Source organism: Danio rerio, chromosome 10, assembly GCF_052040795.2.
Source record: "Danio rerio strain M-AB ecotype USA chromosome 10, GRCz13ab, whole genome shotgun sequence".
NCBI classification, from domain to species: Eukaryota; Metazoa; Chordata; class Actinopteri; order Cypriniformes; family Danionidae; genus Danio; species Danio rerio.
In genome coordinates, this window is record NC_141030.1 from 30,450,949 (window position 1) to 30,477,215 (window position 26,267).

Below are 26,267 nucleotides of genomic sequence, written 5' to 3' on the forward strand. Positions count from 1 at the left end.
AGATGTTTGGTGTTTGTTTAAACGACTTATATGAAATGTGCTGAAACAACACAATTCTTGAGTTTTTGGGGACAACCTATTTGTTTCATGTTTAATCCACTTAAATTTGCAAAAGCTAACTTAATTATTTCATGTTGCCCCTGCACAAACCGATTGGGTGGAACCTACTACTTACTTGAGACTTCAGCTCTTCAGATTTGAAGATAGAAAACCTTTTAAAGTACAACAGCATTACCTTCAATACCATGATAAAAATCTTTTAAAAACATGCAAATTGTATACACTCAAAAATGACGTTTGGTGTTTGTTCAAGCGACTTATACACTGTAAAACCTAAAAAGTTAAGGTAACTCAAACCATTTAAGGAAACCGATTGCAACAAGTTCAAAAACTAATCCTAATGAGTACTTTAAACTTAATTCATTTAAGTAAACAAAGCAATTTGAGCAATAAATGAAATGAAAACAACTGAGTTCTTAAAACCCAATAAGTTAAGGCAACTCAAACCATTTGAGGAAACCGATTACAAACCAATTTGAGTTAAAAAAAAAAAACAAATCTATACGAGTACTGTAAACTTACTCCATTTATAGTTGAAGCAATGAGGTATTTAATCATTACCTTTAACCCTCAAGAGTTCAAAACTCTTTTTAAATGAGTAGAATTAACTTTCATTAAATTACACTCATTTAATTTGGCAAATCTCCAATTTGCAAAATTAACTTAATTAACTTAGAACTTAATACCTTCATGTTGCCCCAACACAATACGATTGTGTGGAACCCAGCATTTTTTACAGTGTGGTTGAAATCCACATTTGGTGTTTGTTCAAACTATTATATAAAATGGGTTAAAACAACACAACTCTTAAGTTTTTTGGGGACAACTTAACTGTTTTATGTTCAATCCACTTACATTTGCAAGAACTTGTATGTTAACTTAATTACTTCATGTTGCCCCAACACAAATTAATTACAATTATCGACAGCATTTCTTCATCTTAGCACATATTGTCAGTGTTTGCTGTTCCTTAACTTGTATTTTTATTACCAGAGACATCAGCTCTTCAGATATGAACATAGAAAGCCTTACCTACAACAGCATTACCTTAAATACTAAAAATATCTGCAAATTGCTTTTAACTTTTTTTTTCTGTGTCCTTAAAGTAGCACCACTCCTAATTTCTCACTGTGGTTGTTTTGTGTGTAGCTTCAGTGTTTCTGCCGAGGGATCTGGCCGAGTCTCTTCTGAAGAGACAGAAGCGTTATAACACAGGAGGACTTGAGGAGATGATGAAGGACAACCTGGAGCGGGAATGTTATGAGGAACGCTGCAGTCTAGAAGAAGCCAGAGAGGTTTTTGAGAACAACGAGAAAACTGTAAGTAACGCAAGCATGTTTTTAAAGTCATTGTCGTGTTTTAGGATTTTTATTGTGAGGTTAAACACCTTCCAAACTCTCTTTCAGATGAAGTTCTGGATCACTTATATGGGTGAGGTTGAATATTGATGGATGTGCTGTGTTTGTATGTTGAGAATGGACATTATTAGAAGGATATCTTGATGTGATGATTATGGTCTCTATTTTTCTTTCAGATGGAGACCAGTGTTTGTCGTCTCCCTGTCAGAATGGAGGGAAGTGTGAGGATGGGATGAACACATACACCTGCTGGTGTCCTGCACGCTTCAGCGGGAAGAACTGTGAGTTAGGTAAGATGCAATTTCTTGGAAGCGTATATTTGATAATTATGTTTCTGTTTAGATATGATTTGGTTTTTATTTACATTATATAAATAATTTTTTTAGATGGTATACATAGATTAAAATTGTCAGCATATTTTTTTCATAATTTATTTCATTGTTTTGTTTGACAGTTTTTATTAATTATTTTTATTGCATGTTTTAATATATTGTTTTTTCTGGTTTATCCTCTAATATAATATAATATAATATAATATAATATAATATAATATAATATAATATAATATAATATAATATAATATAATATAATATAATATAATATTGTTTATATATGTAAACTATATGTTTACATACAGTTGAAGTCAGAATTATTAGCCCCCCTGAATTATTAGCCCCCTGTTTATTTTCCCCCAATTTCTGTTTAATGGAGAGCAGATGTTTTCAACACATTTCTAAACATAATAGTTTTAATAACTGATTTCTAATAATTTATTTTATCTTTGCCATGAGGACAGTACATAATATTTGACTAGATATTTTTCAAGACATATATAGCTTATTTATAGCTGATATATAGCTTAAAGAGGCTAATAATTTTGACCTCAAAATGTTGTTTGTTGTTGTTGTTGTTGTTGTTGTTTGTAATTAAAAACTGCTTTTATTCTTTGCTCAAAAGTGTTTTTATTGAACATATTAGACATGAAACATACAGTACAAATAGCTTTTCACTTTTTCTACACAACAAACAAACAAAACCTGTTACACATATACATTTAGGTTCTATAAAATGTATAAATAATATTAAGATAAAATACAAATAAATAATAATATTAAGTAAAACATATGTTACTCTTGTATATAAGGGAACAAAAATAAACAAAATAGAAAAAAAAAAATAAAAATGTAAAAATTAAAAAACAAGAAAAGGTTCTACTCTTCTAAAATAACTGAGAGGTCCATCTTTTTTATGTGATCTAAAACAGGTTGCCAGATGAGAAAAAAGCATATCAGTACGGCCTTTTACTTATTGGAATGAAGCAAATTGCCCATCAATAAACATATCTTTTAATGTCTTAAGACCTTTCATAGACCAGATATCAATAGTTTTGTCTATAGTAGAGGGGGTGAACAAATGATTTATTGCCATGGTGTGCATGGGCTGATAGTTCTTTAAGTGCAAAAGTGAGTGAGTGTTTTTTGACAACTGGGTTTAAAGAGTATTTAGATAAAGGTTCAGGTGTCGGAAAATTTGAGCAAAGCAGAGCATGGAGAAAGGTTGAACGACCTGATGTGTTTTCTAAAGATAACTAATTAGGGCCACTGTCATTTGGTGAATTTGACAAGTTTAACAATGCTTGAATATTAGCTGCCCAGTTATAACGCTGGGTATGTTGTTCATACCCAGTACATACTGGGTATAGAAATGTTGGGTAATGACAATCCTTTGTGGTCTCGGTGTCGATGTAAAATATTTTTACGGATAAGTGCATTTTTTCTATTCCATATAAAAGATGATATTTAAAACTGCTTTTATTCTAGCTGAAATAAAACAAATAAGACTTTCTCCAGAAAAAAAAAATTATCAGACATACTGTTAAAATGTCCTGCTCTGTTAAACATCATTTAAGAAATATTTGAAAAAAAACAAGCAAAAAAAAAATTCAAAGGGGGGCTAATAATTCTGACTTCAACTGTATATTACAATTTTACAATACATTATTTTATTATTTTTGGCTGTTTTCAAATTTTTTTTTAGTAATTTTATTTTTTAATGTTATTATGAATTATTTATGTGATTTAATTTGTAGTTTTATTGTGCAATATTGTTTGAATTATATTAATAAATATATGGAAGTATCTTATTTTTATTTTTATTTTAATGCTGTTTCTAGTCATTTCTAAAAGTGCATATAGTGTACTGTATATTATATTATATTAAATTATATTATATTATATTATATTACGTTACGTTACGTTACATTATATTATATTATATTTTTTAATTGTTATAAATGTAATATATGTATGTTTTATGTAATCTCTGTCTAAATAACTCTCTGATATTTTCCTGGTCAAAAAGAAGTGCTTAAACCTTGTTTGCTTCCTCTGCTAAAACGATATGTGGTGTTTCATGGACTCCTCTGGTGCAGAGATGGCCAAACAGTGTCATGTAAATAATGGAGGCTGCATGCATTTCTGCATCGTGGATAAAATTTATGGAGCAGTGTGTGACTGTGCCGAGGGTTACAGATTGGCTATAGACGGCAGATCCTGTGAACCGCGAGGTACAGCAATCACACTCATTACACACCAATTACCCACATTAAGCTACTTTGCACCAAACTTATATTTCAATCTCACAGCTCAAAGCTTTTCTTATATTGTGCACTATGACTTTATGTTCATTTAAGGAATATGATTGCAAGTTGGGTCTTGCAATTGGATCTTGCTCTAATTCATCCACTGACATCTTTATAGGGCAGTATCCTTGTGGACGTCTTGGAAAGATCATTGCTGAAACTCTCAATTCAAGGGCTCTTGAGTCCACTGAGACTGTAAATCAAAATCAGACCATCAGTCACATTAATGGAACCGAATACAACACAACAGAATCCAGTCCTACAGATCTTTCTGAAATGAACAGCACAAGCACACCTCGAAATTCACTGCAAAATGTCTCCTCTTCTCCCATCCTGACCAATATCAACAATACAACTAACAATAAGTATCGCATTGTAGGAGGAGATGAAGCCATACCAGGAGAGATTCCCTGGCAGGTAAGTGATGTGATGAACTGTGTGTGTCTGGGTAAATTAAACATTTATAAGAGGCTTTCTCAATCTGCTTAAGCAGACCCAGTTTTGTGGCTAAAATCCTCTGAACAGTTATTTATTGAGGGCGTTACATATAACAGACTAAATAATTTTTAGTCTGATGGCCAAATTTCTGGCTCTAAACACACTAAAAGAATTATTCATTCATTCATTTTCTTGTCGGCTTAGTCCCTTTATTAATCCGGGGTCACCACAGCGGAATGAACCGCCAACTTATCCAACAAGTTTTTACGCAGCGGATGCCCTTCCAGCTGCAACCCATCTCTGGGAAACACTGAAAGAATTATACTTTTATAAATTACTGTAATTTGTTGCAGCTAAAATAGTTAGTAGTATATTTATTGTAGTCAAGAAAAAAATTAATTCATGCAAAGTAGAAATATTTTGGTCACACTTTACAGTTCAGTTTCATTAGTTAATGTACTGTATGTACTAACATGAACTTATAATGAGCAATACTTGAAGAGCGTTTATAACTCATAGATCAACATTTACCAATGCATTATTAAAATCCAAATTCCTGCTTGTTAACATTAGTGAATGCACCGAGAGTTACCATGAACTAACAATGGACAGCTGTATTTTCATAACGTTAACAACATTAACTTTGCATTAACTTTTTTTTCTCTTTCGTACAGTGTAGAACATTGTTTTTACCCTTACATCAAGGTATAATTTTGCTTTGGACCAACCTAAAAACTTACTGTACTTACAGCTAAATGTATTAAAACGAGTTGTAATGTAGTAAAATTTAAATTTTCACTAAACTAATTAATGAAAATGTTTGTTCTGGCCAAGGGGGGAAAGAAAATCCACTTAAAAGCAAAACATTGTTTTAGAGAGAACGTGAATTAATATTATTAATTAATACACTTAAATATTTATTTATTTTTTTAAATCCAAACTTCACATTTGAGTGGCAGATGGCAAAACACTACCTGGTGAGCAAGAAGTGATCTAAATTTTTTGTTAGTTTTATGCTTTAAGTTGAATTGAATATAACCATCATTTTCATTTAATCCAATATAAAAATGTACTTTGATTGAAAGACACAGCAGTTTCCCTTTTTTCTCAGTGCAGCGAACAGATGCCAAAACTAACAACAAATTACACTAACATGTGACAAGAAGCGAAACATGTTGTATATTTGTGAGAAAAACCCCAAAAATAATTGTATTGTAAATATTGTAAATTAAAATGATCCATTTTTATATTTTGCCAACAATCTTTAGAATATTAAGCAAAGATCATCTTCCATGATGACATTTTGTAAATCTTACATTAATATATCATAACTTAATTTTGATTTGTAAAATGCTTCGTTTGCACTTTCTTTAGACAAGTTTTTAAGATTTTGCACCCTCAGATTGCAGGTTTTTTATAGTTGTATGTCGCCCCAGTGGTCAATATTATCCTTTTTGAAGAAGCTCATTTCTTGTCCTATGCTAACAAGCTCATTAATCTTCATTATCAAAAATCTACATGCATAACTAGTTTTGTGATCCAGGGTCACATTTATGCTCACAGTGTGCTGGAATACTACTGAAAATCATGCCATCGTTTATTTAGCTTTGGCTGGTTCCAAAACAGGTGGAGTTTTTTTTTTTTCTGTTAAACAATATATGAAATTCAATAGATGAAATATCAAACTGATTATTTTGAAGAATGCTGGAAATCAATAATCATTGACATCTATAGTATGTTTTTTCCTACTATAGAAGTCAATGGTTACCCGTTTCAAACATTTTTCAAAATATTTAAACTTTTTGTTCAACAAAACAAAAATAAATACCAAAACTCGAACTGGTTTGGAATCAGCCAAGGGTGAGTAAATGATTTCAGAAATAACATTTTTGGGTAAACTCTCCCTTAAAATGCCGCAAAAAACAAAAGTACAATAGAAGTGAATGAACATTTATCGATCTCAGCTTGCTTCATGCAAAAAACAAAATATTTCACTCTGTTATGAACAAAAATTCAAAGTCCAAATACGGCTCAGTGGATAAAACAGATGCTTTCAATTGTTGTATTTGATAACATATGGCATCCTTTCATTCTTTATATCAAGGATTTGAATTTAACAGATGAAGAAGTGGGTGACACATTTCTGTAGACAATTAGTTCTTCAACAAATAGCCATTTAATTTTGGATTCAGAATGAGTATAAAAGTCAACTTTAAATAGTCTTTATTGTGTGATATGCCTGAACAGTGGTCAAATGATTAGAGCCTATAGGACCCATATATATGCCTTGACATAAAACTTGAGTGTTCTTTTGTTTATGATGCTGGCAGGTGGTTTTTCTGGAAAAGGTAAATAAGATTGTGTTTTGCGGAGGCTCTCTTCTCAGTGAAGAGTGGGTCATCACCGCTGCCCACTGTGTTGAAGGGAAGCAGGGGTCCTTCTTCATCAGAGTGGGTGAGAGACCACACAACACTAGCACAAGTTGTTAGTGACATTTTTCATGTTTGTTGTCTGCATATTTTGTGTTGCTGTCATTATTTACCAAATGATGTTTAACAGAACAATAAATGTCTCACGGTATTTCCTATATCATTTTTTTTTCTGGAGAAAGTCGTCTTTGTTTTAATTATAAACCCTTTTATTGTCAATATTATTATCCCCTTAAGCAATATTTTTTAAGATTGTATGAATTATCATTATACAATGACTTGCCTAATTACCCCAAATTGCCTAGTTAACCTAATTAACCTAGTTAAGCCTTAAAATTGCAATTGAAAAAATATCTAGTAATTTTATATACTCTCATTTTGGCAAAGATAAAAGAAATCAATTATCAGAAAGATTAGATACTGAAACTATTATGTTTAGAAATGTGTTGAAAAAATCTTTTCAAAATGGGGAAATAAATATACTGGGGGGGCTAAAAATTCAGGAGGTCTAATAATTCTGACTTCAACTGTATATACCAACATTGATTACCATGTACCTATAAGCTAAATACCTTAAACAGATATTAGATATGAGTAAGGAGCTAGGAGGAGTTGGGGATGGAGGAGAGAACACAGAATTGGCATGCAGCTAAGAGAGACCAAATTAATTTACACAGATTAAAAATGAGTTGTTATATTTCAACAGGTGAACATGACGTCTCAAAGATGGAGGGAACAGAGTCTGACCACGGCATTGAGGAGTACCACATCCATCCCCGCTACAACTCTCAGCGAAGCCTTTACAACCACGACATCGCCCTGTTAAAGCTGAAGAAGCCTGTCATACTCTTCGACTACGCTGTACCTATCTGCCTGGGCTCCAAAGACTTCACTGAAAACTTGCTTCAGAGCGCAGAAAACTCCCTGGTGAGTGGCTGGGGCAGGTTACGCTATGGTGGCATCGAATCCAATGTGCTGCAGAAAGTGGAACTACCTTATGTGGACCGAATAAAGTGCAAAGGCAGCAGCACCGACAGCATCTCCCGCTTTATGTTCTGTGCCGGTTACAGTACGGTACGTAAAGACGCCTGTCAGGGGGACAGTGGAGGCCCGCACGCCACCCGCTACAAAGACACCTGGTTCCTAACGGGCATCGTCAGCTGGGGCGAGGAGTGCGCTAAAGAGGGGAAGTATGGCATCTACACCCGCATCTCCAAATACATGGCCTGGATTACTAACATTACCAGAATCAGAACAGGACATATGTCTAATGGTGATCAACAGAGTTTGAATTAGATTTTTTTTTGTATAGGTTCACACCAAATGGGAAGAGATCAAGCGCATCCACTCTAGATTACCTATGGGATGTTTTTTCACCCCTGAATGTGTTAACTTAAGATGCAAATGAGGTGAATATTGCTCATTCGTGGCAAACGCGTACTGCATCACGTGACATTTGTGCCACATTGAGGAAATTTGCCATATAAATTTGATATATGCACCTTTGCGTTGACTTTTAATTTACTCGCGAACAGGCATGTGCCAGTATGGATTTCTGTCAGTATGAAAATCTTGGATAAAAATATCACCGTGTTATGATTACTGCTTTAAAATGTTATTTTTAAATGTCTGGGAAAACTTTTCCCCCATTGAACACAATATTTTTGATTTTAGGAAACGTTTTAAATATTTTGGAACAGTAAACATGTCAGGCTAAATAATTAAAATAAATCGTTGACTACTGCTATCTTCATTAGTTTTAAAAACACAGATTTCTTTTTAAAAATTTAAAACGCATCTGTGGATATTTTTCTTTTACGCCACTCCACTGTTCAGGTCTATAGCATTCTTGGATAGTTGGCGCATATGCAATTTGTTTTTTAAATATTTCCAAAATCGTGGGCAAACCAGTAGTTTTTTATATAGAAAGTCCTATATTTACTTTATTAGATACTGCTACCCGAAAAAAAAAAAACTAAATAAAATAGTTTTGATAAAACAACAGCTTTAAAAAACTGTAGGAAAGGTAGGGGAAAAAAGTGTTTTTAAAACCTTCACTTTTCTAAACCGAGGAAGTACCCAGCAAGCATTTTTTGTTTTTAAAAGATGTCCATAGGTATTTACATTAGATGTCCCCTAATCTATTATTGTCTATTGGAAGGAATGCATCAATAGAGCTGCCATTTTAGTACAGGGTAGCGCTCCTTTAAAATGAATACGAGACCAGGACTGGCCATTTAGAGCCAGAGATAATACAAGTTGCTGGCACCGCAGCATCTTGCTGTCATATTTCATTTATTCAACAAAACTAGCATAAGCCTAGAATTTAGTGCAAGTTGGTGCTACTTTGCCTTGTGAATGCAGTAAGTGACTGTATTATCATCAAAACTTGTTCAGCAGAAAAGTTTGTAACATGTAAAAAGTTAAAAAACAAAATTTTACCAATGAAATGTTTCACCTTTATGCTTTCTTTTCTTTGTTTGCTCATTATTACACCTGTACCCAGTGCTAAAGTCCATCATCTTTACATTGGCTTTGGTCTTGACGAGTGTGGTTAAGTGACATTTGTGCTGAAAGCACTGTACAAATGTGGCGGCGTGTTTGACGCATCCTCAGGGTCTGTATACAATATCTAGTGTATATATCTATGGAAGATGTCTAATAGACGTCTATACATGGTCATCTTTGCTAAAACAAGGCTAAATTTGGGCTGTCAGTGAAAATATAATAGATGTCTAAGAATAGCCCAAAACTAAGCTAGTCATCAAATAAACAGAAATGAATGACTACACTTATAAAGTCTGTCTAATATGCCTATTTGACTATGTTTAAGTTTAATACATCTAGATGTCTATTAAAGACAAAATTGTTTGCTGGGTATAGTCCCATGCCTACTGGTGAATACTTAAACTCGCAATTAGTGTGAACCTAGCATTTGGGATGCATGATGTTATCGGAACGCTTAAAAAGATTGTACACACAATTGTAAAGATTGTTCTGCGCATTTGTACAAGATTTGTACAAATGACACAATTTCCTACTTAAAAAAAACCCAAAATGATTTATGTTTTCCAGTTAGACTGCATTGGATCAATCTGCTGAAAACCACATTTTTGTCTCTTTTTATTTTGCAAATCGACATATTAATTTTTTTTACAAAAATGACAAATTTACACTCACTGGCCACTTTATTAGGTACATCGTACTACTACTGGGTCAGACCCCCTTTTGCCCTCAGAACTGCCTTAATCCTGGAATACTGGAAATATTCCTCAGAGAATCAACCAATAATGACTTGAAATGGTTTTGGTTTGTTATGCAAAATTATGCTGATATGCAAACAAAATTAAGCAATTTTTATGAGTCTGCTATAACTTCAATGTCAACCAGGAGTGCAAGCAGTAACATCAGGACACCAGTTGTCAGTCACTTATTTACTAACAGGCACTTAAAATGTTAAAAAGTAAAAAATAAAGTTCATTTCTGTAAAGAAATCAATCATTAATTTGTGTCAAAAGGTGAAAAGTCTGATTTGATTAAAACTACAGCTCACTTGGGACTAAAATCACATCGCAAAACTTGTAAATGAACACCCAAAAACAACACAAAAAAGCTGTAGTTCTTTTAAGTATTGGCACTCGTTAAATAATTACTTTATATTACTTTAGTGTTTTCCTAAGGAGGAGGTTTTGTACCTCCTAAGAATATGAAATAAATAATGTAAATAATTATTTAGCAAGTGCAGATCATGCCCTTCTGAATGATTCTATTAACAAGATTATTGCACCAAAATGTAAAAACCGCTAGAACGAAGTGCAGACGACATTACTGTTTCAAATATCAGCATAAAAAGAAACAATATCATGCATCCCGAATTTTTTAGTTTCTTTGTGTTGAAGAAATACACGCTGGAATGACTTTTCTGTACAGATGATATTTACTAGTCATCGTTCAACAGACATACTGTAACAATCAAGAAAAATATAGTTTTCCTTCTTACACTTTGTGCTTGTACATCTAGCGAAATTAATTGCATACATAATGTACCACAAATCAGTATGAGGTCACTTTCGTCTTAGTATCTCTGTACATATTATACACTAGAAGTGTATGGCTTTAAGAAGCGTACTTTAAATTGAAGCACGCAAGAGACTCGTTCAGACCGCATCCAGTTTTCTCTATCATTATTATTCCCCCTCTTTTAACAGGACATGCACATATACACTACTGTTCACTAGTTTGGGGTATGTGAGATTTTTGAAAGTCTTTTATCATCACATAAGCTATTTCTTAATTTGATCAGAATAGAGTAAAACAGAAAAATAGTATTATTGTCTAAAATAACTGTGATCTTTTGAATCTTTTAAATGTTAAAAGCATTACTTCAGTCTTCAGTGTCAGGTGATTTTACAGAAGTCATTGGAATATGACTTTATATTATTATAAATGTTATAAACATCTCTTCTGCTTAATTTTTTGTGTGAAAACTATTCTAAATAATTTTAAAAAACAGCTTTTAAATTAAAAAGAGTAAAAGTATTAATATCTTTGCTGTGTCTTTTGATCAATTTAACACATTCTTGCTCAAATTATTTTCATATATAAATAAAATGTAGTGACCCCTAAACTTTGGAACAGTGGTGTATTTATTCATTGCAGTTTTTTTTATGATGCTAACTAGTGAAATACTTTTTGACATCTAGCACATTCACCTCAAAAGCTGTTAACAAAGTTAAGTGCACATTGTGAGTGCAGGAATGGATTGGGAATACTGTAAGTTGATTAAAAAATGATGAAATGGAAAAGCTTAAAGTGGCCATTATATTGATGTATACCACAGAGCAAAGTTTCATTTCAATGACAAAAACAGACCCAAAGTTAAAAAAAAAAAAACTATATATAATACTAATTTTAAAGCATTCAAAATGAATTAAGCTACTTCTTCTATCCCATACAGAAACACTTTGGTAACTAAAAAAACAGAAAAGCAGTAAAAACAGCCATATTTAATCTGACGTAAAGTCAATAGAAATATAAATGTGGATCATCTGAAGGTGAACAGCGTGTTTTAGACATTGAAGTGAAGCAATAAATCCCAATAGCTTTGTTTCCCTCTAAATTTGGCATATTGCATAAACTATTTGCGAGGACGGTTCTGGGAGGTATCATTTTTATCAAATCATTTTTATGACGGACGAATAGCTGAAACAATATTTAGTAATTTTGTAATTTAGTGGCTAATTCATATGAACCCGATTCGTACATTTATATGCAATCTTTTCACACTCACGCTGAATGCTGTGTTTAGGGGTGGGTTTCAGGGTGGTCCTCCTTTTGCAAAGTTGTACATTTCTGTACAAATGACATAATTTCCCATTTAAAAAACAAACATTAATCATGTTTTCAAGTTAGACTGCATTGAATCGATCTGCTGATTAGTAGTTATCATGTCACTTTATCTGCTGAAACCACTAATTTTTTTTTTGTTGTTGTTTTTTTTTGCATAGACAAATTTACAATCACCGGCCACTTTATTAGGTACACCTTAATAGTACCGGGTTAGGCTCCCTTTTGCCTTCAGAACTGCCTAAATCATTTGTGGCATAGATTTAACAAGGTACTGGAAATATTCCTCAGAGATAGTGGTCCATACTGACATGATAGCATCACGCCGATGCTGCAGATTTATCAGATGCGAATCTCCCGTTCCACCACATCCCAAATGTACTCTATTAAATTGAGAGCTGGTGACTGGGGAGGCTATTTGAGTAAAGTGAACTTATTTTCATGTTCAAGAAACCAGTCTGAGATTGCATGGTGCATTATCTTGCTGGAAGTAACCATCAGAAGATGGGTTCACTGTGGTCATAAAGTAATGGACATGATCAGCAACAATACTCAGGTAGACTGTGGCGTTAACACAATGTGCCAAGAAAATATCCTGCACGCCATTACACCACCACCAGCCTGAGCCATTGATACAAGGCATGATGGAACCATTCTTTCATGCTGTTGACGCCAAATTATGACCCTACCATCTGAATTTCGCAGCAGAAATCGAGACTCATCAGACCAGGCAACAATCTTCCAGTCTTCTATTGTCCAATTTTGGTGAGCCTGTGCAAATTGTTGCCTCAGTTTCCTTTTCTTCAGGAGTGGCACCCGTTGTGGTCTTCTGCTGCTGTAGCCCATCCACCTCAATGTTTGACGTGTTGTGCGTTCAGAGATGCTCTTGTGCATACCTCGGTAGTAACAAGTGGTTATTTGAGTTACTGTCAATGAGCAGTTGGACAGTTGTCCCTAATGAAGTGGCCGGTGAGTGTAGTTTCCAACACAGTTTAAGTATTAAAACATTTTTCAGCTGGTTTTGGTTTTTATGAAGTTCTGCGCATTTATTTTCAGCCTTTTTTATGCAATATTCCAAAATATACATTCATATACTATAGATGTGTTATGGAACTGTTATGGAAAGTTATTGTTGATGAAGTGATTTGAGACGAAATAAGAAGAAGAATAAAATAAACAAAGAGTGAAACCCAAGCAGGTGATCTGCAAATGGAATGTCAGGTTTTGGCACGTTAGACTAGTTAGTGATGTGAGTTTATCTTTCATTCACTGAAGCTCTGGCATTCCTTTCAGCATTAAAATAGACTATTTTTAAACGAGTGTCCGATCATCAAACCCATCCAAAAAGGCAAAAAATACTTCTCAAAGCCCCATGCCGTAAGCCTTTTGGTTGTACTATTCAATGAAAAACTGCTAACTACACAAATACATGTTTCCTATTGTGTGTAATGGCACAGTACGGTGATGAAGTACTTTCCAGGGATGAAGTGGATCAGTGTACAGTTTGCAAAGCTCCTTTTATTTCCACATTTTGTTGTTGTAGTAAATAGATGGTGTCATTGGCTCATTGGAGAAGAGATATTTTTTGTCTTTAAATCCATACATAATCCCCACTGATGGCAGATGGAAACTTACTCTGGAGCAGACGGTTGTTTTCCTGACTTGGTGTGTGTTTGTGTGCGTCAGGTTGGCGTGACTGGGCTCAAGTCCTGAATGACAGTAATGGCCTTTAGGGCTGTCACATGGTGGAAGCTTTGTGTACATGTGGTGGATGTACTGAGGTGTTGCTGGGCTTCCTGCTGTTTATATTTCCCGCACCTATGAGAAAACACACAAGTGCGCTCAGAGATAGACGCTGCGGAACAGCACAATGGGATGATTAGTTTTGTCTCTTGAAAATGAAACATTCAACATCTTTCGTATTTACTCACAATCCCACCTCCAGATTGAATGGAGGGGCTTCTGCCTGCATCTCCCAGCATTCTCAGCAGTGTGTCGACGGGGAGTTTTCCTTCACCTCCTCGAGTCAGATTCTTAACATGCCTGTGGGCATTACAGCACAACAATGATTGATTGAAATACAGGGATTACAGTGATTTAACACTAGTCATAGGCATCTGTTAGGTAATTGTTAGTTTTATTATTATTAGGGATGTGCGATATATTCACGGCTATATCGTTATCAGCTGATGCTATTTTTAAAGTTATCATTCAAGAGTTCCCACTTAGATATGCTTAGCGTTTATAGCAGGTTTGGCATGCTGCCCCGGGAGAGAACCCTGAGCTCGGAGATATTTGAGCCCAAGGCTCCCGCCCGGTCAAATAAACTTATCGAGAGATCCGAGATCAGGTAGGTCTAGAGAGCTCCCCCTTGGAAAATGGAGGAAAAGGAGGAGATGGGGTGGAAGGGGGGTTTCTTCCAAAGCGAAGATAGAGCAGTAAGGAGAAACCATTTATTGTAAACTAGGATCACTCTGATTAGATTATTAATGATTACAGATGAGCAGCCAGTCGTGCTCAATCATATCACATGCTCCTCTCGAAATTAGTTTATTAAACTTCACTTATCTTATCAGTCTGATAACAAAATTAGCCCAGTATCTTTAAGTCAATAAACGTCATATTTTTTCTGCTGATTGAACCACTTTCTGCCACCCAATGTTTTATAATTTTACTGGTATTTTGACTTTGATTGGTTAATGTTCAGTGACATGGTTGATTTTTTATGCTTTTTATTACTTTTTTTTTTATTTATCAGCTAATATATCAGCCTTTAAATCTAAATAGTTATTGGGTGTCAGTCAAAAATTCCACACCAGTAAATCACTAAAACTGCTAATGTGATGTAGTCTGTTTGAACAGTAGGCTTTTTTTAATTTAAAATTTTTTCTTTACAATTTTGCACACAATAAGAGGATGGATATTTATATATATACATTTTTAATTGGTTTAAATTAATATTATTAGCCCCTTTAAGCTATATTTTTTTCTATAGTCTACAGGACAAACTATCATTATACAATAACTTGCTTCATTACCCTAACCTGCCTAGTTAACCTAATTAGCATGGTTAAGCCTTTAAATGTCACTTTAAGCTGTAGAAGTGTCTTGAAAAATATCTAGTCTAATATTACTTACTGTTATCATGACAAAGATAAAATTATATTAATGATATTAATAGAAATGAGTTATTAAAACTATCATGTTTAGAAGTTGTTTTCTTCTCTACATTAAACAGAAACTGAGAAAAATAATGAGGAAAAAAACAGGTGGGCTAATAATTCAGGGGGTTTAATAATTCTGATTGCAAGTAATATATATATATATAGTCCTTTACCAGCAGTGCAAATTTGCTATGGTCCTTAAATATTTTTTATGCTAATCACTTCTGAACCATAAGGAGTCCAAGGTTTTATGTCTGATTTCAAGGTTTAACATAATTTAAATTCATCCTTTTTTCATTTGTTCCATCATGAAAATGTTCACCATGGGTAATTTTCTGAATATGTACTTTTTCTAAAATAAAAACATAAAATAGTTTGTCAAAGTGTTTGTGAGCCTATTCCTTTTCTATTGCAAAGCCTATTGAAGGCAAGCCTGAAACCTTTAGCCTAAAGCGAAATAGCTAATGCAAACACTGCCTCTATGGCAGTATGCAGGGAAAGAGACTAAAAGCCGCTGTGTGAAGACATGCTTAACATGGCCAAGTTAGCATTACAGGTTTTCCAATGGTAAGTAATGGAGACCTTTATTCATTCATTTTCTTATCGGCTTAGTCCCTTTATTATTCATCAGGGGTCGCCACAGCGGAATGAACCGCCAACTTATCCAGCATATGTTTTACGCAGCAGATGCCCTTCCAGCTGCATCCCATTACTGGAAAACATCCACACACTCTCATTCACACACATATCCTACGGACAATTTAGCTAACCCAATTCACATGTACCGCATGTCTTTGGACTTGTGGGGGAAACCGGAGCACCTGGTGGAAACCCATGTGAACACGGGTACATGCAAACTCCACACAGAAATGCCAAATAACAGTCAAGGCTTGAACCAGTGACCTTCTTGCTGTGAGGCGAGAGCACTACCTACTGAGCTACCGCGCCGCACAGACCTTTATCTTTAATGAATACAATTTTTCAAAAAATCTTTAAAATGACTCACCAAAGCCCCATGACACTCTCCTGCAGAACGTGAATGACATCACCACATTTGATGATTACATCATCCTTCCCACACTTTAGGTGGTCCAACATTGCTCTGTATCTTCCAGGAACCTTAATAACCACAAAAGTAGCCAAAATACAAGGTCACAACAGCAATCTAACTAATCAGGGCAAATTAAAGCTCACTGAAAGGAGGGTTTTAGAGAAAACAGTTATTTGAGCACATGAATTGTGAAAAAAAACAGCTGATTCTGCACTGTATGCCATGACAGTACTGTGTTTATTGCTTTTGGATGTATGTAGCCCAATTGGTATTCACTCTCTCTAAAATAACTGTAAATCTGAGGAATATAAAAAGCCCCAAGCTCACCAGCAGCACATCGTCTTCTTCATCCGAATCTGAGATGTTGGAGAGATCAGTGGTCCAGTCTTCCCAGCCGGCACACGACCAACCTTCAACGTTGAAATATGGTTGAAATAAGGTCAGTTGTGTTTTGAACGTTGAAATAATGTTGATAGAACGTTTAATGTTGAATGGTTGAAAAACAGCCTGCATATGACAAGGCTTCAACGTTGAAATGTGGTTGAAAATATGTCAGTTGCTTTAATGTTGAAACAATGTTGAATGATAAATGGTTGAAAAAAGTTACAGAAATCGTTGTACAAATCAACGTTGACATTTTTTTATCATGATCTGTATGTTGAATTAACGTCATGGCTTCACCCAACATTCAACATGTTTGGTTACCATGGTATTGGAGGACTCCGCGCACGCGGCCACGCGCAGCGCTTCACTTCACTTAATTACGAACACCTGACCTGCAATGCAGCAGAATTCAGAAGTAAGCGTGTTTTTAGATGCTTTAACGTTTTATTTACCCCCCGATTTTGTCAGTGTATCTTAAACGTGACTTTTGAGGTGTAGTGTTTCGAGTTTTGAAGCATTTAAAACTTTCCAGTTTGTTTTTAGTCTTGTTTGCGCTCCGGTGACGCGCAGCTAACCTCGAGGTAATGTCACATGTTTAACGTTAGTCTAAATGAGCGTTTTTATGGCAAATTCAAAGCGATAAACTCCAAACGCAGTTTAAAGTTACTGAGCAACGTTATAAAACAATATACATTTTATACGCTGTATTATTAGTGTTATTATTACAAAGTTAACTGCTGTCGTTTCACTGTTGTTGTTGTTTTTGCTTTTAGACATGTAACTTACTCCAGAGACGCACTAACTTGCACAGCATTGAATGGAAAAGGCTTTGTCCATGTAAGTTTACTTTACCTTTAACTATCTGTTAAATCTTCTTGGTGCTTTGGTTGGTGATTATTCTCTTTCTAATCTGTTTGTTTATTGATTGTTAGGCTATGTTGTGATATTATATTGTTATATTGATATTATTATTGTGAAATCATGTTGTGATGTTATACTATGTGACAGTATTGGGGAACAAATATGTATTTAGTGAGAAATTAATGCTTAAATTACACTTTGTGTAGTAGCAGATAAAAGGTGTAATGGGTTTTAACTTTCTGAGTTTTCTGGAAGGTCCAGTTGAGGGGCATCAAGAACACGCAGATGGCCTAAACCTGTGTCAGCCTGGACAGACTGCAGTTCTGCTACTCCATGCCAAGGCTTTTGTATGGATGTCTTGACTGCTACTGTGTTCTCTAAAGGTATTACTGGAGCAAAACAACAGCACCCGTTACAGTGAAATTTGTTTTCAAAAAAATAGTGATACATGTGTAGCAGGTCCAGTACATGTAATGTCATTGAGAAGTTGTTTTTATTAAATGTCATTAAAACAAATAAATAAACATGCTATTTAAATAAATCTAAATATTAAAAACTTGAGGATTAAGATGACAAATGAAATGCATCATCTGTCTTGCGAAAAGGGTCTACTTAAGAATTCTGGTGTTTTCCAACTGAAAGGGATAGTTCACCCAAGAATGAAAATTTTCTCACATTTTACTCCCCAAATGGTTTAAAACCATTATGAGTTTATTTTGTTGAACACAAAAGAGGCTATTCTGAAAAAAAAAAATAAAAACCTGTAAACATTGACCTCCATAGTAGAAAAAAATACTATAGAAGTCAATGGTTAAATAGATTTGCAGCTTTCTTCAAAATATCTTCTTTTGTGTTCAATGTGGTCAGTAAATGACGACAGAATACAAATTTTTAACTATCCCTTTTATTCTCTGTCCTATATGCAGACTTTTACAGAAGTGCTACTCCTTCTAGAGTTTTTCTCAACCATGTCTAAAAAGCTTCAAACAGCTTTTACAGTACATGTAATGGTTTACAACAACTTGTAATTATTAGATGTGTTGAATGTTTCATGATTCTTTACTGCAGCCTTGGTTAAAAAAAAAAAGCAATTTTTTCGAGAATCTGAAATTTGAATTCTGGAAATGCTGGCACCGGTGGTGGCGAAGGGCTTCCTGACGACATCACACCTAATTCTTCACTTCTCTTAGTTAGGAATATTCAGATGGATGAGTCAAAATTATTGAGTGTGGCGATTATTATAGGACAAATTTGGATTCAATAAAAATAAATATTTGAGTTTCACTTTGTATAATAGCTGATACCAACTTAGTTGTAACCTCGTATTTCATTTATTGCAGGTTTTCTGGAAGCTCCATTTGAGGGCATCAAGGACATACTGATGGCCTAAACCAGTGTCAGACAGACATCTATTGCAGTTCTGCTACACAAGACCAAACTCTCTGCTTTTGTATGGATGTCTGACTAGTACGGTGTTCTCTAAAGGTGTAACTGGAGCAAAACAACAGCACCCATTACAGTGAAATTTGTGTTCATAAAAGATAGTGATATATCAGGTATAGTAACAGGTCCAGTACATTTGTCATAAAGGTTAAATCACAGTAAGTACTGTAAAAATAACTTGTTTGCCTTTGCCACAACAGGTCATGGTGTGTGCATACTGCTCGTAGTAAACACACACGCTGATCTGATGCGGGAGAGATATATGCAAACACATTTGTATTTACTGTTTTGTTTTGCCTCACTAAAGTGTTGTTGGAGCTTGGTATGTTCACAGTTGAAATCACTGAAGTCACATGGAACGTTTTGACAATGTGTTTTGTGCCTTATCTTGACGATGACCATCTTGGGACCTTTGCTGTCTGTAGAGGATGAGGAGCATTTAATCTAAAATATTTTAGTTTGTGTTCTGAAGATTAACAAGTCTCTGGGATGACACAAGTAATTAATAACAGAACCTATATGAACACTTAATGTGACATGTAATAGTGAAATAGTGGTCCTACATTCACAAATGTGAGCCATTATTATAAGACCCATGTGAACATGCAATTTTTATGATACTAATAATAATAATAATGGAATAACAAATTGCTTTTACTGTTGTGTTTGTAAGAGAGAATCAAACCATATATTCTACACATTTTCTTGATGATTTACTGAAATATTTGTTTATGTTCCACTGTCACAGGTGCTCAGTTTTGCTGCAGTAATGCTAAACACAATAGATGTATTTTATTCAAAAAAAAAAAAAAACTACTAAATATTTAGCATGCAGACCTGCAAAGTGAAGGAGTAATGTCAGGATTAGATTATAGCATGAGTTTTCACTATTGTGAAAGTGAAGCCATTCATTTACAATGAATTGGAATAGCAAACCTCATTATTGATTTTGTAGGAAACTCACCTGGTGTTTGAGAAATAAATATGTATTTAAGTGCTAGACTGATATAGATGTTTTAGTGTTTTACACTTGATTCTTTGTCCCCAGTGCCATCTTTTACCTCAAGTGTTTCTCTCAACCTATAAAACCTCAAACAGATGTAATGTATTTCACTTGTGATTCTTAGTTGTGAGTGATGTATTTTAATTTATTTTTTTACTGCAGCCACTTTAAAAATGGGTATTTTGTAAACTTTGTAAACGGAATTGTATTTTGGAGACTGTGATGGTTGAAGCGTAGTTTAGTTACTTAGTTTAATTTAGTTAGTATCTGTCTTTCTGAAGACGGTAACACTTTACAATAAGGTTGTATTAGTAAGTGTTAATGTATTTACTAACATGAACAAAGAGCAATGAAGCATCTTTCATATAAAGAAAGTACAGTTCATGTCAGCTCAGTGCATTAATGTTCACAAGCATACATTTTGATTTTAATAGCATCGGGACATATTTCAATTAATTAAATGACTAATAAATGCTGTACAAGTATTTGTTCTTTGTTCATGTTAGTAAACATTAACTTTAATTCATGAAACCTAATTAAAAAGTGACTATTTAATTGTATGCCTTTTTTCTGTATTTGAGTGTACAGCATGTATAGTAACCTGCATGGTTTTAATGAACTATGTATGCTGTAAATGTTGCTGTATATTTAGAATAAATGAAATAATGAGGTGTGTATTAAATAAATTGATACACAGACTAAGTTGTGTATTTGTGTCGTGTATTTTTTATTAGTAAAAAATTGTTTGCTATATTTATGGACTTTGCGTTGTATGTAATTTCTATTTAACTTACGTTGAAATGTATGACGGTGAAACAACGTCACGGTATCAACGTTGATCCAATTTGCAAAATCGAAAGGTAATTCAACCTTCATTCAACGTCTACAAAACGACCACAATTCACCCATGAAGAAGGTAAGAGTGAAACAACGTTGTGATTTCAACGGTGAATCACCGGTGGTGGTCCGACGGTGAAACAACGTCACTATATAAACGTTGATCCAATTTGCAAAATCGAAAGGTAATTCAACGTTGATCCAACCATAGACCTGACGTTGATTCAACGTTGAATCACCGTTGAAATGCCGGCTGGGTTCAAGACCCTCACAGATGTCCACAGAATGAGAAGTCCCCGGCCAGCCTGCAACACATAACCACCCCAACTATAACGACATGCATTGCAATAATAGCATTCATTTTTGTGCAAACAAGTGCCAACGATTTACATATCACATATTGAAAATCCCATTCCAAAACCCATTATGCTTGACAGCGCAGTGAACTTTCCAGCTCCCATCATCAGCCAAAGTAAATGCCAGTGAAAGTGGCCTCTGACTCACTGCGACGGTTGTGGTTTTTGGGACGCGGAGAAATGATGACTGGATCTGTCAGAACCGGACTCACGCGGCCTGAATCGGCCTCCTCCGAGCTGACGGACGCCCCCTGGTGCTTGCTGTGAGGAAGGACATCAAAACAACCTGAGCAGCCAGTGATCTGTGTGGCACTCCAGGGCATGCACACGGAAATATGCCTCACACTGACCCCACCACCAACCGATGAACCCGGCGGAAACGAAGAGCACAGGGCAAAAACACAACAACAACAACAACCATCAAACGTCGTCGAAAACCGGATATTCTGGAACAGGACTGCAGTCAACAGTGAAAGTGGCAAATAAATCCAATGGTAATGAAATGAGAGCCAGTAAATTACATTTCATTTGTACATTCAGTATTATTAGCGGAGTTAACATGGCGTCGACCGCAATCGTATTCCATTGAATAACATGATGACATTCAAAGAAATCCTTGATGCCAAATGTAAAGTGCCACGTGCTTCAGATAACTTCACAAATGTAGTCATATTCTTATGATTATTGATTTTGTTCGAGTTTAAAGAATAATGAGTTTAAACAAACAGACATTTGTTCATTAGTTAGTTAGCTCATTGCTTTAAGTAAGTTATTATTTTTGGCGTTTTTTGCCTTTATTACAATAGGACAGTAGCTGGACAGGAAGTGAAGTTGGGTTGTGTAAGGGTGTTCAGGAAAGGCCAGTGAGCTGGGATTCAAACTCAGGACAACAGGAAGATATATATATATATATATATATATATATATATATATATATATATATATATATATATATATATATTTATATATATTTTTTTTCAAATGCAAAAAACAAATTTGGCAAGGAATTACATGACTGTAAATACACTGAAAAAATATCAGTATCAGTTGACCATTTCCTGGGGTATTATCTTTTATTTATTGCTTTTTCAGAAGCTGTGTATGAATTACACATTGTTTATCTTGGTTAATCAGTCTTTGTCAGCTGTGGGGTTGGGCGATGTCGACCAATTTGGCATTGAACAATATCTAATGTGAAACATCATGATGGACGATGGCATCATCTTCGTAGGCGGCGGTGAATTAATTATAACAAATTAATTATTTGTAGCCGACCCTTTCAACTTTCGCATGGTCTTTGTTTTACCCATAACCAAATCATAAATAAATAAGAATAAGTTACACACAAATTACCGCCTGTCAATCGCTTTTTCTGCAGGACACTGGCATGAATAGGCAGAGTGATCTGTGTCATTATAATGGTGTTTACAAACTTGGTTGGCACAACCAACAGGAACCAACCAACAGTATCTGAGGTTTTCGCTAAAATGACAAAGTGCACGCATGAAATCGATAGATTAAAGCATTGTACTGACACTTTGACATGTTACCTGATAGATTAAAAAGACAGAAGAGTTTTTATATAGAGACAAGATGAATTAAATATCACGTTTGACAACAATAGCGATCTAGCGGTACATCCTTGAAAAACTGTACCGACGTGCACTGCTCTCTGGGGTTTTGTGCTCAAAGCATTGCCTTGAGCTCAGACAAGCGCATGACTGTGTGACTGTGCTAGATGAAACGCCAGTGTGGACCAGGATGCTTTTCATTCTAAAAGTGTAAATGGGGCCTAAGTGTGTATTTTTTGCAAGGGGGTCTGCGACCGGGGACTGCGATCGGCGATAGAAGATGGCATTGTCTATCGACTCAACCCTTGTCAGCTGTTTTGCGAAGTACTCATTTTTTACAAGCAATTAGGCTTTTATGCTCATCAGGTTTTGTTAATATAACCTGGAAACCCTGCTTGCTGGTTGTTGTCATCGCTCATGTTTTCTTATTTACTCCTAGTTTGGATGCTCCTTTTTTCAATTTTTGAGATAATCAAGAAAGAAAGAAACACCTGACAATACAATAAAGGGAACCAGCAAACCAAAAGGACTACAAAACTAAAATGCACAAAAGAAACTAACAGAAATACACTAAAATTGTCCAGACAGACAGCAAAAAGTCAAAGGAACAGAAAATTCATAGTTCACCCAAAACTGAAAATTTTGTCATCATTTACTCATTGTTCAACTGTTCAAAATGTATTCATTTATATGTTGCTTTCCTCTGTTGAACACAAAAGAAGATATTTTGAAGAATGCTGGTAACTGGCAGCCATTGACTTCTATAGTGTTTTTCCTACTATGGAAGTCAGTTGGTCCCAACAACCAGCATTTTTCAAAATATCTCCTTTTTCTGTTTAATAGAAGAAAGCAACGCATAAAGTTTTAAAACCACAAGAGGGAGAATAAATGATGAGGTAATTTTAATTTTTGGGTGAACTATGCCTCTAGTCTTCTACATGACATCGAGTTTGCAGTTGTTAAATGTTTCCTGTCTGTTAGTTTTATAACTACTTTATAATTACAAGCACCTGACAACCCTTTTTTCACCAATTATCTAGTTAACATGCCAAATGTTATAAAAAAAAGCAAGGATAATTTAAACATGATGATCAGTAATGCAACTGCTATACAACCAGAAAATGCCAGCAACGACAGATAAACTGGGTTGCCAGGTCCTTATAACAAGATTCCCCCAACAGCAATATTTCGGCATGCAATAGTAGATGAGACCAAACTTTTAGACATTTTCCTGCACATAGCATTTTACAATTGGTTCTTCGAAGTCCAAACCAAATGTTTCCATCAAACAGGTTTCACGAACGAAGAGAAAGCGCACTTGAGAAAGTGTTTTTCATGCCAGTATGATTCTGAGTAGTGTTATATCCATCATGCAGACAGGCTAAAAGCATACAGTGTGTGAAAACTGAATCTGTAGTTATTGTGTCAAGATCAAACATGAATGCTGACGAACACATTTTACATCTATACTAAAGGAGATATTGTAAAAAGGAAACGTGGGTTACAGTGGGGATCACCTGTCAGCCAGTGGTGGAGATAAAGGCTGCTCTCTGTCTGGCTGAGAATCTCCTGAGAAACACAAAGGTAGAGTGTGACCCACTGAACAAGACTGATTTAATGAAAAAAAAAATTCAGCACTGATGTCAACAGGAATGGAGGTGCAGTGTAGAAACCTTTGACAGTCTTTTGCTGATTGTTAAGGATTTTTCTTATCTCTGTGAGCCATGCAATCTTCACATCTACAGTTGGTGCCTGAAAAATAAGGCAATCAGGACATACAGACAGTTTGAAGAGATTAAAGTTATTCTTAAGACCTTTTACAATTCATTTATTGAAGTATTTTGTCCTTTTACTTTATTTGCTGGTTTTCCTCACTGTCTATAAATACAAGAATAGTCTTCAAGGCATTGTTAATTTGTGCTTAAAAATTTCCCATGAGCGACATCTAAGGACGATAAGATGTTCCACAAATCTTTATAAATTTGATTGACCTTAAAATAGTGTTTAAAAAATTTAAAACTGCTTTTGTTCTGGCTGTAATAAAACAAATAAGACTTTCTCGAGAAGAAAAATATTAACAGACATACTTTGAAAATTTCCTTGCTCTGTTAAACATCATTTTGTAAATATTTAAAATAAAAAAAAGACAAAAAAAATCAAAGGGGAGCTAATAATTCTCACCTTAAATGTATATATACCTTATCTCATAAAAAAACCTTATAAAAAACTTTAAAAACTTGCGTATTTTCCTTTCTGCAAAATCTACAAACAAATCTGTGTTCAGGATTTTGCATCAGCGTTGACTGTGAACAAGCAATTTCTGAGTTCTAAGCAGTGAAGAGGCGTTAATAAGCGATGACAGAGGCACTCCAAACTTTTCATGCATTGCACTCTTTGGAGCTTTAACCTTGCTAAAATGACTCACCTGAACAACATACACCTCCTCTTTTCCATTGTACCAAATCTCAAACTTCTTTACATCCCCTTTGACGTTTTCTGTGATACCGACCGCACTCATCTGCAAATGACACCAGAGATGTCAAAGATCTCACATTCATAATTGCTGCATTTTAATAGCCTTCTGGGTTTTTAACTGCCAGTGGAATTTGAGTAGAGCATAAAAACCCTTTTCATCAAAATATCAATCTCTTTAAGCACACTTAAAATAGGGCTGCAATAAACAAATAGGTGCATAAACAACTTCTACATGTAAAAAAAAATGTAAAAAAATCATAACAAAGTTGGTTGGTTTAGATACAAATGAACAACCGGATTTTAAAAAAATATGCTTATTTGGACAAAAACAGGTATGGTTGTTACGGAGACCCGGAAGGGATGTGATGGTAGGGAAAAAAATTGGTGGAAGAAAAAAAAACTGATAGTTTAGTATAGTAGTGATAGAAAAAAAATTTTTGTTGTTTTTTTGCGTTCCCTCGCTAAGATGTTTTGCATTATCTTGCAAAACTGTTTCTCCACATACACTTCCTGTTCACTTCATTTATGTAAACTCTGCCTTTTTTGCCGAAATTCGCCCGTATTTTACCATTCTATCCTACTTCCTTCCAATCCTTATGTATTTTCCCATATTTCTGATATATTTTTAATCTTAAAAACACGCTGAAATTAATATTAAAATGTTTGCATTCACTTTCTTTACGTTGTAGCTGTGCGTCGATCTTCGCATTTCATATGCAACCTCTTAACCAGTGAATGGATGTATAAGTGCTGACTGACAGACGCACTCCCTACAATAAACTGATCCCAGATCAGCTTCTGTACACACCGTTTAAAGTGACATCTGAAATGAAAGTAACGACTGTGGGTT

The 26,267-nt window shown here is 34.8% G+C and overlaps 3 protein-coding genes and 1 long non-coding RNA gene across 19 annotated transcripts in view; 3 read left to right on the forward strand and 1 right to left on the reverse strand.

The window, feature by feature from the left end:
- Positions 1 to 11,731, forward strand: part of f9b (coagulation factor IXb) — a 20,648-nt gene extending 8,917 nt beyond the window's left edge. For 2 of the 3 annotated variants that reach the window (XM_087269733.1, XM_087269734.1), the window contains exons 3-9: positions 1,210 to 1,379; positions 1,467 to 1,491; positions 1,595 to 1,708; positions 3,850 to 3,984; positions 4,178 to 4,476; positions 6,828 to 6,951; positions 7,633 to 11,731. In XM_087269733.1, the coding sequence (XP_087125859.1) occupies positions 1,290 to 1,379; positions 1,467 to 1,491; positions 1,595 to 1,708; positions 3,850 to 3,984; positions 4,178 to 4,476; positions 6,828 to 6,951; positions 7,633 to 8,222 (1,377 nt within the window). In that variant the 5' untranslated portion in view covers positions 1,210 to 1,289 and the 3' untranslated portion in view covers positions 8,223 to 11,731. 3 annotated transcript variants of the gene reach the window in all.
- Positions 10,841 to 26,267, reverse strand: part of mcf2b (MCF.2 cell line derived transforming sequence b) — a 36,087-nt gene continuing 20,660 nt past the window's right edge. For 2 of the 9 annotated variants that reach the window (XM_087270858.1, XM_087270863.1), the window contains 9 exons: positions 25,368 to 25,460; positions 24,616 to 24,694; positions 24,460 to 24,511; positions 21,520 to 21,716; positions 21,270 to 21,320; positions 16,815 to 16,873; positions 16,443 to 16,555; positions 14,212 to 14,315; positions 10,841 to 14,090 (listed from right to left, as the gene is read on the reverse strand). In XM_087270858.1, coding sequence (XP_087126984.1) covers positions 14,011 to 14,090; positions 14,212 to 14,315; positions 16,443 to 16,555; positions 16,815 to 16,873; positions 21,270 to 21,320; positions 21,520 to 21,716; positions 24,460 to 24,511; positions 24,616 to 24,694; positions 25,368 to 25,460 — 828 coding nt within the window. In that variant the 3' untranslated portion in view covers positions 10,841 to 14,010. Of the gene's footprint in view, positions 14,091 to 14,203; positions 14,316 to 16,442; positions 16,556 to 16,814; positions 16,874 to 21,269; positions 21,321 to 21,519; positions 21,717 to 24,459; positions 24,512 to 24,615; positions 24,695 to 25,367; positions 25,461 to 26,267 lie in introns of all 9 variants that reach the window. The other 7 variants (XM_087270860.1, XM_087270864.1, XM_087270861.1 and 4 more) reach the window with 6 other exon arrangements.
- On the forward strand, positions 17,191 to 20,880 carry LOC147842098 (uncharacterized). Of its 2 annotated transcripts, XR_015944873.1 has the most exons (4): positions 17,191 to 17,286; positions 17,645 to 17,708; positions 17,988 to 18,115; positions 19,073 to 20,880. It is a non-coding gene; the product is annotated as an uncharacterized LOC147842098 (long non-coding RNA). The 2 variants fall into 2 exon arrangements; XR_015501263.1 differs by lacking the exon at positions 17,191 to 17,286 and having other exon boundaries at positions 17,643 to 17,708.
- The window catches only part of LOC101883296 (solute carrier family 35 member F4), a 54,084-nt gene continuing 49,484 nt past the window's right edge, over positions 21,668 to 26,267 (forward strand). For 4 of the 5 annotated variants that reach the window (XM_088651118.1, XM_088651117.1, XM_088651120.1 and 1 more), the window contains exon 1: positions 21,668 to 21,865. The gene's annotated coding sequence lies outside the window, so the exon portion shown is untranslated. Of the gene's footprint in view, positions 21,866 to 24,417; positions 24,527 to 26,267 lie in introns of all 5 variants that reach the window. The other variant, XM_088651119.1, reaches the window with a different exon arrangement.